General features: G+C 32.3%; 2 protein-coding genes and 2 non-coding genes across 4 annotated transcripts; 2 read left to right on the top strand and 2 right to left on the bottom strand.

Annotated features, from left to right (window-relative positions):
* The first annotated feature begins 1,093 nt into the window (after positions 1–1,093).
* Positions 1,094–1,165, top strand: Trnat-cgu. Its single transcript has one exon. It is a non-coding gene; the product is annotated as a tRNA-Thr (tRNA).
* Positions 1,166–3,163: 1,998 nt separating this feature from the next.
* Positions 3,164–6,787, bottom strand: LOC125231363. The gene is made up of 6 exons (XM_048136809.1): positions 6,590–6,787; positions 3,922–4,035; positions 3,746–3,766; positions 3,654–3,704; positions 3,384–3,527; positions 3,164–3,275 (listed from the first exon to the last, which is right to left on the bottom strand). The coding sequence occupies exons 1-6, from the start codon at positions 6,769–6,771 to the stop codon at positions 3,164–3,166; spliced, it is 624 nt and encodes a 207-aa protein (XP_047992766.1). The 5' UTR covers positions 6,772–6,787.
* Positions 6,788–9,989: 3,202 nt separating this feature from the next.
* Positions 9,990–11,954, bottom strand: LOC125230806 (protein insensitive-like). The gene is made up of 6 exons (XM_048136029.1): positions 11,872–11,954; positions 11,429–11,686; positions 11,022–11,135; positions 10,760–10,872; positions 10,488–10,631; positions 9,990–10,382 (listed from the first exon to the last, which is right to left on the bottom strand). Exons 2-6 carry the CDS (start codon positions 11,621–11,623, stop codon positions 10,274–10,276), a joined length of 675 nt encoding a protein of 224 aa, XP_047991986.1. The 5' UTR covers positions 11,624–11,686; positions 11,872–11,954; the 3' UTR covers positions 9,990–10,273.
* A 2,878-nt stretch (positions 11,955–14,832) lies between these two features.
* Trnat-cgu lies at positions 14,833–14,904 on the top strand. The gene has a single exon. It is a non-coding gene; the product is annotated as a tRNA-Thr (tRNA).
* The last annotated feature ends 3,345 nt before the right edge of the window (positions 14,905–18,249 follow it).

The raw sequence follows: 18,249 nt of genomic DNA on the forward strand, positions 1-18,249 counted from the left end.
AAATAAAGCTACGCCGGCTCTAACCCTACGCCTCAGCCTCGAGAAGATTTCAGTCCCCCCTCAGTTGGGAGGGGGGTATCCACTATGGGACCGGCAAGAAACTCGGCGGGCAACTTCTTTTCAAAACATTACATCTTATAATTAACATGCAGTTAGGACGTGGTTTTTGCGGCGCAGCGAGCCGCTTGGGGTTCTGGATTAACGATTAACGGACTCGATGAAATTTAACGGAAGTTAACGAATCCGTTAACATTTTTTAAAGTTAACTTAAAAGTTAATCCGTTAACCGAAATGTTAACTTCGTTATTTAACGATTAACGGATTAACGAGTTAATGCCCAGCTATGCTGAAATTACAATGAAAGTCTTTAAATACACGGTTAAAGGACTTTAGCCGTGTTTAAGCGTAGTATTTTATTTAAAAAAGTGAATGTTATAAAATGTAATTACGCAATTAAACGGCTTTAATGGGAATTTATGAAGCTTATGTCAAGTAACGTTGTTATAGTTATGTATCGTGTGATAAAACTATGAAGATAAACAACTGCTAAGCGCTTTAATATAAGTTATAGAAGACAAATGTGGGTTTGCGGTTTTATACTATTGAAAAGGGTTATAAAATAGTGCACTTAGCGAGGTATGTCGACTCTGTATCTCGGTAACTAAAAATGATAAAAATATGATTCCAAGACCAGTCGATGGGGAATTCTTTCCTATTTAAGAATATTTATCCAAATAAAAACTGGTAATATGCAGCTTAGAGGGGTTCTAGTGATAGGACGGCAGTAATATTCTACTAAAAGACGTTCAAACATACAAACCAATTTATAAGTTCATTAAAAATACAGTGATAAATCTTTAATAACTTAATCATAACAATACTGCAGTGTAATCAGTGACTTATTATAAAATAAAAGACTTGGCTTAAAGGTCTCGTAACCAGGCCATAAAATCTTCAAAAAAAAAAAACGTAATCCTGCAAAGGATACGTATAGGAGGTGCAAGCACTAATTGCTCGCCCTTAGAGTTGGTCAAAGGCACCTAGCCTTATCAGAGATAACATACACTAGAGAAATTTCGTTGGGTACCGCGGCGGGCGGGTGGTCTAGTGGTGAGGACGTTAGCCGCGTAAGCTGAAGACCCGGGTTCGATTCCCGGCTCGGCCACCAGTGGGCCCTGTCGTTTTTTCTTTCGTGTATGATATCTATTTAAATTTATAATTTATATATAGTAGTGTAACTACTTGAAAAAAGAACAAATCGAAAAATATTCAATAAAATAATTTGATTTGTTCTCTAGTTGTATAGATGGCAGCACCATGTCTCGCGCTATATCGTAATCCTGCAAAGGATACGTATAGGAGGTGCAAGCACTAATTGCTCGCCCTTCCATACTTAATGTTAAACAGTAAAAAGGTAAACCAATCTAGTATATTTTTTTAATAAAATGACTACCTTTTACTCGTATTAAGAACTTGGAGAAAACTTACAGTTGTAAGTTACCATTACAAATTTGTAAGTACAATATTGTCGTTGTAAACTACAGGCGTTTTTTTACATATTTAAATGTTTATTGGACGGCTTTTACAATGGCTACAATTGTACGTTATCTAATTGTAGGTGTCTTACTTATTTGTAGGTTTTATTGAACAGCACTTGTAGCAAAACTTTACAAATATGTCACTTTTTTACATAATTGTTGAATTGTAATGTTTATTAAATGGGGCCCGATCTAACATGACTTATACTTAGTTTAGTGCCCTATAAACAGTCCAAAATTGCTCGTTTGTATTTAGAACTACAGAAAACATTTTCTTTCTGTAACATTTTTCTATGCTGTCAGTAATATCTATATAAGTATGTATTAAGTTTCCGATAAACCATGTGTACCTATATAATTAATTGTGCTTATAGAATTCACTGCCTTAGCTTCAATCATAGAATCACACAGCATAAGTAGGTTACTACCCCAGGTAAAAAGTTCACCTTTCCAAATTCCAAATAAGCGAATAATTGCTTTAGTGCTAGAGGCCAATAAAGATTGTCTAATTATCTAATCCCTCTAATATTTCTAAGGCAAGTAGGCGTTGATGTTACAAATATAACAAAATAATTTTAACCTGTACTGAGCTTTTCATTCGACAGTTACAAGTTGATAGGTACAACATTTTTTATTGGTAATGTAAATTACTTTACGAGATACTTTTACTTTAGTCATAATCAGAATGCCATGCATTGTCTCCTAAAAATGACGACAATATCATCAGTTCATCGCATGGGGTGGAATGAAACAAGTATGATAATTGTAGTGCCCACAAATTTATTTATAATTGTTAATGAATTTATTATTTAATTAAATATACATATTACACTATACAAAAATTTCTTGATCTAATATAATAATTAAGTACAGTGTAAAGACAAAATAAAATTGTAAAAAAACCTTAGGTAATATGCAGCAAAAACAGTCAAACTTTAATTCTAGAAAAGTACTTACAATTAATAACAACTTCTATGCTACGTAATTTCGTGGACTTATGAAAAATAAGAATATATAAATATATCAGTTGCGTTATACTTGATTTTGGCCATTAAACAAGAAAGAGATATTGTACCTATATGAAATTATACAAAATAAATTGAGTAGTTGAAATAAACTTACAGCAAAAATAAATAAAACATACCAACATCTGGTAAATTACTAATCATTAATGAAAACTACTACGCTACCTAATATCGTAGATTTAAACTATTAGATGATACAAATTGATATATGTATCGCATGTGTTCATTTTAATGAGGTACCCTTTAAAGTCAGGCAATCTTATTGATTTAAAAGAGACATACACATAAAAATGTAAATATTTATAAATTTATAAATTATTATTTATTACATGAATACAATTTAAGATAAATAATCAAATATACTAAGCTAATTGCACTGGGATTCCATAATTTTCTTACAATTAAATGTAAAATTTATAAGTTACAATACAGCTAGTTAGTTCATACTTCATACTTATATTCTAAGTTCGTTAAAAATATAAAACTTTTAGTACAATAATAAAATTCATGCTTTCTTAAATAAAAAAACTACAAAGGTTTAAGTAGGTAGGTTTTATGATATGTTCTTGTTATCTAAACAAGAAGAAGTTTCATTAATCATTATGCGGCGATGGAGGAAAGTTTTTCTTGGTTCGACAGGCGTTTATTTTTATTCTTTTGACGACTGCGGTACATTTTGCTCTCATCAGCACATTTCGTAGTTATAGTCGTTCTAAAAATAAAATAAGCACATTAAATATTTTTGTAAAATAAAATATGTAACATTATATTTTTCGCGTTATGACTATTGGAGTACAATAAATATTTCGGTAGGACTTACCGCACCAAGCTTGCGTTGACCTTTGATTTTTCAACGACAATCTGCACGATGTCATTGACGAGCTCGGGATCGAGACGTTTCTTCGCAGGTTTTCCCGGGAAGGCAGGAGAAGATTTCCCGGTCAATGAATGAGTCGCTAACTCTCTACAAAAAATTTATAAAATTAGTATAACATAAAATATACAAAAACAAGTAATATTAAAATAATTATAAGTATTAAATTATTATACCTCTATATTATACTTATAATATAATAACAAAAAAAGTTACCGGCGTGTAAACACCGAAGTCAACAGTTTCCTTGTCGCACTAGTGTATGATCTCCAATAAATTTGCTTAAGGACCCTGGCTGACACTGTTGCGTATCCCTCTCCAATCGGCACCTGAATTAAAAAATGCGAATAATCAGTAACTATAAATATTCTACATAATTATTTAACTAACAGACACATGAACAGTCAGCTACCGAAGTACGTGGACACATTCTAAATTATTTAAATTAATGAATTTATCAGTGGTATGTGAGATAATTATTTACCGGCTCATTCCCCTTAGGTGTCTTGATGTCATTAATATTTTGCTTGCTTGGCCTGTAATCCTCAGGCTTCCACTCATCCTCAGATGCACCAGTGCCCGAGTTTGGAGTATTGGCCTGCATGTATGGAAAAAGTGATCAAAGTGGTATTATTTAGTATTTATGACAAATATTTCAATTGATGATTTTATTTCTAAATACATGTGCTCCAAAACAGCGTCGAGCTCATTTCAGTATTACAGGTTTTAGCAAAAGAAGGTATGCGATGCCCATACATTGATTCTTCCTATAATCGCTAACTGCTATAAATCACATAAATACAGTATCTTCCTGTTAACAGCAGTTTTGGAATTGCGCTTGCTATGTGACTTTATACACTTAGCTATATTTTTGGAAATATTGTATAAAAGATTAAAAAGATGTGTTAGACACTCTAGTGTCCGATTTGTAGAATCTCATAGATAGCGAAAATTTTGTAGTATTTGTGGAAGTCATTAAAGTTTCCAGATCGTGTATTTTGCGTCACATAGCACAGCAGGCTTTTCTTATAAAAATTTAGCCTACTCTCTTAAAACTTGGTGGTAATTATGGTAGGTGAGTTTGTAGACAAGTGTAACCACTATAAATGAGACAGAGAGTGTAGTTTCCCTTTTTGTTGAGACTACGTTCGGAAGTACTCACTCTCCGACGCCAAACGAAAACGAAACGTAGTCCGGCTCTGTCGCGCCAATACGCAAGGGCGATAGGGATAGATATCTACTAGCGTTTCGTATCGTGAGCGTTTGTGCCATTCGGCTACGCACCCTGAGACTCTGACCGAATAGTTATTTTTTAATATTTGTGAAAAATAAATCAATTCAATTTGATTTTTAAGATTGACTGTCAGAAATTTATTGATGTTTAGTCTACTGACAAATTTCTTGTAGGTTTCAGTGTGTGTAAACGAATATTATTACAAGCTATCGAATTAAGATAAAGTTATGATAAGTAACTCAAAAAACAGCAAGTTATTTAACGTTGCCTTGAAGTGTTGAGTTAAGACATCGTTTTGTATGAAATTTTGTGTGATAAGATCTATCTATTCTTTCTGGAATCATTTTTAAATAAATTCATGAAAATGAAATGTTTAATAAATGAAAAAAGCTGACTTGAGAAATCACATAAAGTTTAGAATGACAAAGATGTTTTATCTTTTTAGAAAAATATCTTTTCACCACACCAACAGTTAAAGGCTTATTTTGCTATTCGAAAACAGATAGCAAAATTGCATTTTATCCACAAGAGTGCAAAGTAATTTCATACAAATTTTAACTTAATGTCTTAAATCTTAAGCTGGCTGGTAGAATTTACCTATAAATGATGATTTTGAATAATAAAAATTAAATAAATTGATGTATTTGATTTATTTCGATGTTTTATAGTCAGTATTTTGTTCGTGTTGGTGTGGTGAAAAATTTTGTGTTTCACTCGGTAGCAAAGTTTGTTTAACCTTCGTGCCTTGAAACCCTCGCAACGCTCAGGATTCCACTTTTTGAACCACTCGCTACGCTCGCGGTTCAATACTGGAACCTTTCGCTTGCTATATCAATAATAGCACGTGCGGTTAAACAACTACTTTGCCCCCTTGTAAAACAAATAACTATTGTCATTCTAAATCTATGCCAAAAGGAAAAGGAGGAAAGGATCTGTGCCAAATTCTTCCTCATTTAAACTCCCTTCCCATTGTTTCAATAAAATACCACGATATTCACCACTGGATTGAGACTTGAAATTTTAAAGGCTTATTTTTTTTAAAACAGGTAACAAGGTTGGTCCATTGATAACCAGATGCGCCAATTGTTATAACAGTTTAGTTATAAGATAATCTTTATTGGCCTCTAGCTCGAAACTAATTGTTCGCTATTTGGAAAAGGTAATTTTCTACCTGAAGTGGTAACTTAACTACCTAGTATAGTATGCGATGTGTTTGAAATTGGTTTATTTTTCGGCAGCCTGTTATTTATATTAAGTATAGGTCTGTCATTATACAGGCAGTGTTTAGTTATTTTATTACATAATAAATATATCAACAATAGCTGTTTATGATCCTCATTGAAAATTCCATATTTCTAAAGAAAGTTTTATATCAGAGATATGATAATAAAATATATTTTTGAATAAAACGTGTGTATATAATCAATTATAATTATAAAATTCATTGCCTTTATTTATGTTAAAGAATACCTATTTATAATGTACCGACCGAGGCAAACGTGAATTCAATTTGTTACCTATTTTTAACTGTGACGGACGTTTTGAATTTAATTAGAGGTACTCGACGATATCAGTGCCGATGCCGTGGTAAACTATCTCGATAGAACGTGAAAAATGAAGTAGTACACAAGAACTATAAGTTCTTACGCTAAGCAAGTCTCATATTAATAACGTTTCATTATATACTACGAATCAAACAACCTATGTTATTGTATATATAAATAATAAATAAATATTGGGGGACACCTTACACAGATCAACCTATTAGCCCCAAACTAAGTTAAGCTTGTACTATGGGTGCTAGGCGACGATATACTAACTTATATAGATACATACATATTTATATACATAGAAAACATCCATGACTCAGGAACAAATATCTGTGCTCATCACCAATCGTCATAGTCATAGTACGTACATGAAACTCATAAAAGCGCCCATTCTCCCCATTATGCACAATTCATGCATTAGACCAGTTGAGGTTCCGTACTCGGTTTGCATCACGCAGAATTGATTCTGTACAAAAACGTTTTCGCTGCGCTGTCCGTCCAGCAGGTTGAATCTCATCAACAATAATTGATACGTATAGATCAATGCCATTTTCACGGATTGTAGAATGTTGCATCTGTAACAATGAGAAAGTAGTTCAACAAGCGTCCTATTGTTATGTCCTATTCTATATAATCAGTATAATCGCTGACGGATTACCCATAGGGCAAAAGTAGGAAATGCGACGGGCCCCGTGAACTAACGAATTGTTACACATTTAACTTCCCCCCCAATCATTCATTTATAGTTACTGTATATAACCATACATATTAATACTCGCTATGCTCGTGGTTCGAAATGTGGAATGTTGAGCGTTGCGAGGGTTTCAAGGCACGAAGGTTAAACAAACTTTGCAACCGAATGAAAGCCAACATTTTTCAATACACCAACACGAATAAATACTAAGTATTAAACATAATCAAATCCACCAATCTAAGTATTTCAACTTATGATTAAAAATAAACATATAAATTTAAAAGGTCAATTCTATCGGCCAGCCTAAGGAGCAAAAGGATAAAATGCAATTTTGCTATCAGTTTTCGAAGAATCAAGAGTCAGTGTGGTGAAATAGTTATTTTCACCACACCAACTGGTAAAGTCTTTCTTTGCTATTCGAAAACAGATAGTAAAATTGCATTTTATCCACAAGGGGGCAAAGTGATTTCATACAAATTTTAACTCGATGTCTTAATCTGGCTGCTAGATTTCACCTATAAATGATAAATATTGAATAAATTGATGGATTTGATTTAGTTTGATGTTTTATAGTCAGTATTTTGTTCGTGTTGGTGTAGTGAAAAATTTTGTTTCACTCGCGGGTGGCAAAGTTTGTTTAACCTTCGTGCCTTGATGCCCTCGCAACGCTCAAGATTCCACTTTTTGAACCACTCGCTACGCTCGCGGTTCAATATTGGATCTTTCGCTTGCTCAGGTATCAATATTGGCACGTGCGGTTAAACAACTACTTTGCCCCCTTGTAAAACAAATAACTATTGTTATACAAGGGATCAAAGTCGTATTTTAACCGAGTGTGGAATTGCAACACGAACTAGCGAATGGATTCTAGGGTTGAACTACGAGCTAGCGAATGGATTCTATGGTTGAACCACGAGCGAAGCGAGAGGTTCGAAAATAGAATCCTGAGCGAAGCGAGTAGTTCAAAAATAGAATTCTGAGCATAAAGAGTGTCGCAATACACACGAGGTAAAATAACTTTGCATCCCGTGTGGTAACACATAAATTTTCAGCTCACTAAAACGAGGACACACGCAGTAAAAACAACTGGAACATAATTTCCACGATGCACCGACCGACAGCACAAAAGTTTCAAAAGTTTCACAAAATTCTATTGGGTGCGTTCCGTTACACGCATTTTGAGATTATGTAATGGAAGAGTCAAAATATAATTTCTTGTACTATTTCTAGTTTTTTATGGCATAAAATTGTTTGATATGAAATTATTTTTTTTCGTTCGCATCACATGATTTGTTAAGACAATTTGAGCACAAGTAGAAAATTGTCGTGTCTGGGACATGCCTTTACAAGAAATTATATTTAAAAAACTAATGACACGTTCGGATTTCAAATATTCTTTGCACTCTTGTGGATAAAATGCTATTTATCTATCTGTTTTTAAAGAATAAAAAAGTCCCTTCCGAGCTAGTGAGGTTAAAACATAATTCACGTTACATTCGGTTGACTCGGTACAGTTTAAATAATATTTAATAATAAAGGACGTATTTAATATGTAGGTACAAGTAATTTATCAATCATTTTATACATATACGCTTCGATTTTATAGACATAGTAGATTGCTCCGAATTTTTTTACGATTAATTTTGAATAGCACATATCACAATAAAAATTTAACCATCAAATAAGTACACTTTTTTAATAATTGTTTTAATAATTGGCGTAAAAACGGGTGCGTTACTATCGATATAACTTTTTTTGATATATTTTTAGTCGTAACAACAAATTATATATACTAAAGCTCCGAATTTTTTTACGATTAATTTTGAATAGCACATATCACAATAAAAATTTAACAATCAAATAAGTACACTTTTTTAATAATTGTTTTAATAATTGGCGTAAAAACGGGTGCGTTACTATCGATATAACTTTTTTTGATATATTTTTAGTCGTAACAACAAATTATATATACTAAACGAATTGTAAAATACTTATTTAATATATTGATAATATTTTCGATTAACATACATTGAGTATAATCCTTATTTTCGATATATTGTATAACATTAAATCCTTCTGAAGCGCAAGTTAGAATCAAATTAAAAGCTTGTGAAAAATGTACAATAAATAAGATTTTTTAGTTATTTACCAGAAAAGTGGATAAGGTTAGAACTTTGACCCGGCTACACACAACGAGCTGCTACCAGAATAACCTAACCATAAAAATTAAAATTTTGAAAAAAAAAAAACCCCGACCGACTAACACTAATTATCTAATCCCTCTAATATTTCTAAGGCAAGTAGGCCTTGATGTTACAAACATAACAAAAGATTTTTAACCTGCACTTAGCTTTTCATTCCACAGGTACAACACCTAGGTACAACATTTTTTATTGGTAATGTAAATTATTTTCGAGATACTTTTACTTTAGTCATAAGCAGAATGCCATGCATTGTTTCCTAAAAATGACGACAATATCATCAGTTCATCACATGGGGTGGAATGAAACAAGTTTGATAATTGTAGTGCCCACAAATTTATTTATAATTGTTAATTAATTTATTATTTAATTAAATATACATGTTACACTATACAACAATTTCTTGATCTAATATAATAATTAATTACAGTGTAAAGACAAAATAAAATTGTAAAAATAACCTTAAGTAACATGCAGCAAAAACAGTCAAACTTTAATTCTAGAAAAGTACTTAAAATTAATAACAACTACTATGCTACGTAATTTCGTAGACTTATGAAAAATAAGAATATATAAATATATCACACGCGTTATACTTGATTTTGGCCATTAAACTCGAAAGCGATATTGTACCTATACGAAATTATACAAAATAAATTAAGTAGTTGAAATTATCTTACAGTAAAACTAATTAAAACATACCTTATGGTAAATTACTAATCATTAATGAAAACTACTACGCTACCTAATATCGTAGATTTAAATTATTATATGATAGAAATTTATATATATGTATCGCATGTCTTCATTTTAATTAAGTACCCTTTAAAGTCAGGCAATCTTATTGATTTAAAAGAGACATACACATAAAATTGCAAATATTTATAAATTATTATTCGTTATATGAATACAATTTGAGATAGATAATCAAATATACTAAGCTAATTGCACTGGGATTGCATAATTTTCTTAAAATTAAATGTAAAATTTATAAGTTACATTACAGCTAGTTAGTTCATCCCTATATTCTAAGTTCGTTAAAAATATAAAACTTTTAGTACAATAATAAAGTTTTTGCTTTCTTAAATAAAAAAACTACAAAGGTTTAAGTAGGTAGGTTGAATGTTTAGTTCATGTTATCTAAACAAGAAGAAGTTTCATTTATCATTATGCGGCGATGGAGGAAAGTTTTCTTGGTTCTTTTTATTTTTTTGACGATTGCGGTACATTTTGCTCTCATCAGCACATTTCGTAGTTATACTCGTTCTAAAAATAAAATAAGCACATCGTAAATATTTTTGTAAAATATGTAACATCATATTTTTCGCGTTATGACTATTGGAGTACAATAAATATTTCGGTAGGACTTACCGCACCAAGCTTGCGTTGACCTTTGATTTTTCAACGACAGTCTGCACGATGTCATTGACGAGCTCGGGATTGAGACGTTTCTTCGCAGGTTTTCCCGGGAAGGCAGGAGAAGATTTCCCGGTCAATGAATGAGTCGCTAACTCTCTACAAAAAATATATAAAATTAGTATAACATAAAATACACAAAAACAAGTAATATTAAAATAATTATAAGTATTATATTATTATACCTCTATATTATACTTATAATATAATGACAAAAAAAAAGTTACCGGCGTGTAAACACCGAAGTCAACAGTTTCCTTGTCGCACTAGTGTATGATCTCCAATCAATTTGCTTAAGGACCCTGGCTGGTACTGTTGCGTATCCCTCTCCAATCGGCACCTGAATTAAAAAAATGCGAATAGTCAGTAACTATAAATATTCTACATACTTAACTAACAGACACATGAACGGTCAGCTACCGAAGTACAATACGTGGACACATTGTAAATTATTTAAATTTATCAGTGGTATGTGAGATAATTATTTACCGGCTCATTCCCCTTAGGTGTCTTGATGTCATTAATATTTTGCTTGCTTGGCCTGTAATCCTCAGGCTTCCACTCATCCTCAGATGCACCAGTGTCCGAGTTTGGATTATTGGCCTGCATGTATGGAAAAAAGTGATCAAAGTGGTATTATTTAGTATTTATGACAAATATTTCAATTGATGAATTATTCATAAATATGTATAAGAATAATGACATATTGATTAATGTATTGTTATTAATTATAAATCATCAAGGACAGATATAAAATAAATAATTAAATAAATAAATATAATAGGACATTCTTACACAGATTGACTGAGGCCCACGGTAAGCTCAAGAAGGCTTGTGTTGTGGGTATGAAAACCTGAAGGCAACGATATATATAATTGAAATATTAAATGAATTACCGTAATACAAGAACTCGAGCTTCGCTTATGGTTTCTTCTATGATTTTGTATTAGGGCAGTTTTCTGCTGATTGCTGATTATTCTTTCATCTTCATCGGTAGCAACATCAGCATCTGGTTTTTCAGCCCTAGAAGGAGGTGAACTCTCGAGAGCTTCCTTTAGCTGTTTGCGTAAAGATTTTATTGTCTCACACATATCCGAAATCAATTCATCGCCATCAGTTTGTGTCCCCTGGTCACGTGTCGTTTTGGACTCAGACTAAAATTAATAAGATTAAAAAAATTAACTTTATTAGTTATTAATTACAAATACATGTATGTATACATATATGCATTAGATAAATTTGTATATGTATAAATTAAATCTACGTATTACGCAGGCGTCACATAATAATACATACAAATATATGTTTAAAAGTAATACATATTAAATTTCATTCTTACGAGAGTCTTAGGAGTACGAGGGCAATTCAGAAATAGAGTAGCAGCGCCCTCTATCTCCAACTTCGCACCCCCTGGGGCGCACTGAAGCTGCAGTAAGGCGTGGGCGGCGTTAAGCTCCATGGATGAGTAAGATGCGTCAAACGACTGAACCGACATATTTTACTAAAACAAGATTGGTTAAAGATTAAAGTAAAAACAGTCCTCTTTATTTATAAAAATTTTAAACATTTATTGTAAAAAGTATCGAATTATTAAAAATAAACGATAATTTCATAGAGGAAGTTCATAAAACAGTAAGTTTTACTTATTCACATATTTTAATATATCTATCGCAGAACCATAGTCATATTTCGTGATGTTTTTAATTATGTCCATTTTATATAAGTAAAATTCTTTTCAATATTTTGAAGTCTTCATACAGGTACAAATGAAAATAGAAATTGAGACAACCATTAAAAATTGGTGTTTAGTAGGATTTTCTCAATATTGAAAAATAAAGTAGGAAAAGACCAAGCCGAGTTAGCGGCGATTTTATTAATAGTACAATCTTCGTTTTATGGAATTATATGGGTCTCGTTTAATAACTTTTAAGCCCGGACGCATAACAACAGTAAAATGACATACTCACAAGGGCCTGATACAGACGGACTGAAATTCAACTGTAACATAATATGTATGTATATGGAAACTGCACGCCGACGACTCTGACGTGCAGTCGACCTGCAGTTACTATACCTACAAGTTGCAGTACGACTATATCGGCCCACATAGTAATACCCACAGTCTCACAAGTTCTACACACTTTACCTAACGTACTAAATAACAAATACAATAAATTAACAAATTTCAATTATAAAATTAAATAATAAGTTAAACACAGTAAGAAAATAATACTCACCCAGTAAGATGATTGAGAACAGCACAAACTCTAATGGACAAACTATTTGAAATTCACACTAGCTTTCAAGCAACCCTCTGGTTAAAGACACAGATGTATACTGAATGATCTATGCCAAATTCTTCTTCATGTAAACTCCCTTCCCATTGTTTCAATAAAATACCACTGGTTGAGACTTGAAATTTTAGAGGCTTATTTTTCAAACCAGGTAACAAAGGTTCGTCCATTGATAACCAGATGCGCCAATTGTTATAACAGTTTAGTTATAAGATAATCTTTATTGGCCTCTAGCTTTAAACTAATTGTTCGCTATTTGGAAAAGGTAAACGTTTTACCTGGAGTAGTAACTTAACTACCTAGTATAGTATGCTATGTGATTGAAATTGGTATATTTTTCGGCAGCATGTTATTTGTGTTGTTAACAGTGTTTTGCCAGACTTTAGGTATTAGGTAATTAAATAAAGTTGGGTAAATAACTATAATGATTATTATTATGATTTTATTTTAGATACTATTGGGACCTATTAACGGATTGACTGCGTTGAATCATAGGGAGCCTAATATAAATATAATTCGAATATTATACATAGTAGCGATATCTATTAGATTCCTGAAAACTGAAGATATACACTACGCATAGAGAAAGGTAGGTACTTACTTATATGCAGGTGATGTTCCTCGCCCACTTTGTCGAAAAAAAAACTGTACTTTAATGTAGGAATTAACAACATCTTTCCAATTAGTTGAAAAAAAAAACGTTAAAAATATGAAACGGGGGATATCAAAATAATAATGATAACCTAACCACAAAATTACAATTTTGAAAAAACCCCCGACCGCGACATAGTAGACCGGTTTTCATGAAACATGGCTAAGAACACTCCCGACTTACTCAGTTTTCAAACAAAAAAAAACTAAATCGAAATCGGTTCATCCGTTCGGGAGCTACGATGCCACAGACAGACACACACACAGACAGACAGACAGACAGACAAACAGACAGACAGACAGACAGACAGGCAGACAGACAGACAGACAGATAGACAGACAGATAGACAGACAGACAGACAGACAGACAGACAGACAGACAGACAGACAGACAGACAGACAAACAGACAGACAGACGGACAGACAGACAGACACGTCAAACTTATAACACCCCGTCGTTTTTGCGTCAGGGGTTAAAAAGAAAAACATACAAACGCATTGATAACGTCTACATTTTTAGATTTGGAAGTCGGTTTAAAATTGGAAATTATCGCATTATTTAAGTATCTCAATAATTAGTTTCTTAAATTGTTAGGAATAATAACAGACAAATTATATAACTCATAATTATGTTTATTTTCTTTTATTTTTATTAAATTTTTATTGTCTACTTCAAAATTTGTCTTTAACAAATCTCAACAACCGATGAGTATAAAATCGAAGCATATAAGCATACCTAGGATCGGCCCGTCGTCACTGTGTAGTATGACCACCCATGCAAGCTATGGTTACCAACATTAAGAAACAAAAAATCCTACCGAACTAAAATTACATCTATTGCCATACACTAAGGACTATTATACAATATTTTGATAGCACAAATCTACGTATTTCCTTCAAAACGTCAAACAAACTTCAAATGATCTCGTAAGTGTCGTAACTCGTTGTTGCAATTTTATAAATACTTAATAAAAGAACTATAGTTTATTATTTGCCAGTGTGAATTGTTTCGAAATAATGATTTTTCTTCCCACCCGCCTGCGCTTAATATTCTACTAAAAGACGTTCAAACATACAAACCAATTTATAAGTTCATTAAAAATACAGTGATAAATCTTTAATAACCTAATCATAACAATACTGCAGTGTACTCAGTGACTTATTATAAAATTAAAGACTTGGCTTAAAGGTCTCGTAACCAGTCCATAAAATCTTTCTAAAAAAAAAAAACGTAATCCTGCAAAGGATACGTATAGGAGGTGCAAGCACTAATTGCTCGCTCTTAGAGTTGGTCAAAGGCGCCTAGCCTTATCAGAGATAACATACACTAGAGAAATTTCGTTGGGTACCGCGGCGGGCGGGTGGTCTAGTGGTGAGGACGTTAGCCGCGTAAGCTGAAGACCCGGGTTCGATTCCCGGCTCGGCCACCAGTGGGCCCTGTCGTTTTTTCTTTCGTGTATGATATCTATTTAAATTTATAATTTATATATAGTAGTGTGACTACTTGAAAAAAGAACAAATCGAAAAATATTCAATAAAATAATTTGATTTGTTCTCTAGTTGTATAGATGGCAGCACCATGTCTTGCGCTATATCGTAATCCTGCAAAGGATACGTATAGGAGGTGCAAGCACTAATTGCTCGCCCTTCCATACTTAATGTTAAACAGTAAAAAGGTAAACCAATCTAGTATATTTTTTTAATAAAATGACTACCTTTTATTAAGAACTTGGAGGAAACTTACAGTTGTAAGTTACCATTACAAATTTGTAAATACAATATTGTCGTTGTAAACTACAGGCGTTTTTTTACATATTTAAATGTTTATTGGACGGCTTTTACAATGGCTACAATTGTACGTTATTTAATTGTAGGTGTCTTACTTATTTGTAGGTTTTATTGAACAGCACTTGTAGCAAAACTTTACAAATATGTCACTTTTTTACATATTTGTTGAATTGTAATGTTTATTAAATGGGGCCCGATCTAACATGACTTATACTTAGTTTAGTGCCCTATAAACAGTCCAAAATTGCTCGTTTGTATTTAGAACTACAGAAAACATTTTCTTTCTGTAACATTTTTCTATGCTGTCAGTAATATCTATATAAGTATGTATTAAGTTTCCGATAAACCATGTGTACCTATATAATTAATTGTGCTTATAGAATTCACTGCCTTAGCTTCAATCATAGAATCACACAGCATAAGTAGGTTACTACCCCAGGTAAAAAGTTCACCTTTCCAAATTCCAAATAAGCGAATAATTGCTTTAGTGCTAGAGGCCAATAAAGATTGTCTAATTATCTAATCCCTCTAATATTTCTAAGGCAAGTAGGCGTTGATGTTACAAATATAACAAAATAATTTTAACCTGTACTGAGCTTTTCATTCGACAGTTACAAGTTGATAGGTATAACATTTTTTATTGGTAATGTAAATTACTTTACGAGATACTTTTACTTTAGTCATAATCAGAATGCCATGCATTGTCTCCTAAAAATGACGACAATATCATCAGTTCATCGCATGGGGTGGAATGAAACAAGTATGATAATTGTAGTGCCCACAAATTTATTTATAATTGTTAATGAATTTATTATTTAATTAAATATACATATTACACTATACAAAAATTTCTTGATCTAATATAATAATTAAGTACAGTGTAAAGACAAAATAAAATTGTAAAAATAACCTTAGGTAATATGCAGCAAAAACAGTCAAACTTTAATTCTAGAAAAGTACTTACAATTAATAACAACTTCTATGCTACGTAATTTCGTGGACTTATGAAAAATAAGAATATATAAATATATCAGTTGCGTTATACTTGATTTTGGCCATTAAACAAGAAAGAGATATTGTACCTATATGAAATTATACAAAATAAATTGAGTAGTTGAAATAAACTTACAGCAAAAATAAATAAAACATACCAACATCTGGTAAATTACTAATCATTAATGAAAACTACTACGCTACCTAATATCGATTTAAACTATTAGATGATACAAATTGATATATGTATCGCATGTGTTCATTTTAATGAGGTACCCTTTAAAGTCAGGCAATCTTATTGATTTAAAAGAGACATACACATAAAAATGTAAATATTTATAAATTTATAAATTATTATTTATTACATGAATGTAATTTAAGATAAATAATCAAATATACTAAGCTAATTGCACTGGGATTCCATAATTTTCTTACAATTAAATGTAAAATTTATAAGTTACAATACAGCTAGTTAGTTCATACTTCATACTTATATTCTAAGTTCGTTAAAAATATAAAACTTTTAGTACAATAATAAAATTCATGCTTTCTTAAATAAAAAAACTACAAAGGTTTAAGTAGGTAGGTTTTATGATATGTTCTTGTTATCTAAACAAGAAAAAGTTTCATTAATCATTATGCGGCGATGAAGGAAAGTTTTCTTGGTTCGACAGGCGTTTATTTTTATTCTTTTGACGACTGCGGTACATTTTGCTCTCATCAGCACATCATAGAGGACCCTGGGCAGTTTTTGACGCCGCCATTTTTTTTTCAAAATGGCCGACTTTTTTTTTTGACAATTTTTCAAATTTATCGTGGAGTGCTCAAATTTTGGTCGTAGAATCTCCAAGCGGCCTTGATTCGAATGAAATAAAAAAAAATTGAAAAGTGCTACAAATGTGGGAAAACTGGCCACTTTTATTTTGTATGGCAACTTTTAAACCGTAAGAGATATCCGGGGTGCTCGACCAAATGTCATACAGGTATCCGAGTAGAAAAAAGTTGCATTAAAAAAAAATCAAAATGGCCGACTTTTTTTTTTTTTTTTTGAAAATTTTCAAAATGGTCCTAGCGCGCTGAGATTAGGCACACGGGTGGACGGTCGCGCTAAGATTAGTATTCAAAAAGAAAATTTTGAAAAATTCAAAATGGCGGCCTTTGAGGGCCAATTGAAATTTGAATGGAGGTTTTTCTTTTAATTACCATATCTCCGTAACGGTACAAAGAAGTGAAAAGTGCTCAAACAAATGTTATACAGTCACCCGAGGTCCATCGAATGGCATTAAAAAAAAATCAAAATGGCCGACTTTTTTTTTGAAAAATTTCAAAATGGTCCGAGCGCGCTGAAATTTTGCACACGGGTAGACAGCCACCCCAAGATTAGTATACAAAAAGAAAATTTTGAAAAATTCAAAATGGCGCCCTTTGAAGGCCAATTGAAATTTGTATGGAGGTCCTTTTTTTAAATCCCCATAGCTCCGTAACGGTAGGGAAAAGGTTAATAGTGCTTGAACTAATGTTGTACAGTTATCTGAGGTCCATCGAATGGCATTTACAAAATTTCAAAATGGCCGACTTTGAAAATTTTTTTTTTTATTTTCGGTCCGAGCGCGTTCAAATTTGGCACGTGGTAAGAACGGGGGCCAAAAATAGAAATGAGAAAAAAAAATTTGGAAAAGTCAAAAACGGTGGCGAGAGGGGACAAAGTCAAATTTCCCTACCAGTTTGTATGAAGGTTTTTTTTAAATCCCCATAGCTCCGTAACGGTAGGAAAAAGGTTAATAGTGCTTAAACTAATGTTGTACAGTTATCTGAGGTCCATCGAATGGCATTTACAAAATTTCAAAATGGCCGACTTTGAATTTTTTTTTTATTTTCGGTCCGAGCGCGTTCAAATTTGGCACGTGGTAAGAGCGGGGGCCAAAAATAGAAATGAGAAAAAAAATTTTTTGGAAAAGTCAAAAACGGTGGCGAGAGGGGACAAAGTCAAA

Source organism: Leguminivora glycinivorella, chromosome 11 (assembly GCF_023078275.1).
Source record: "Leguminivora glycinivorella isolate SPB_JAAS2020 chromosome 11, LegGlyc_1.1, whole genome shotgun sequence".
In the NCBI taxonomy this organism is placed as follows: Eukaryota; Metazoa; Arthropoda; class Insecta; order Lepidoptera; family Tortricidae; genus Leguminivora; species Leguminivora glycinivorella.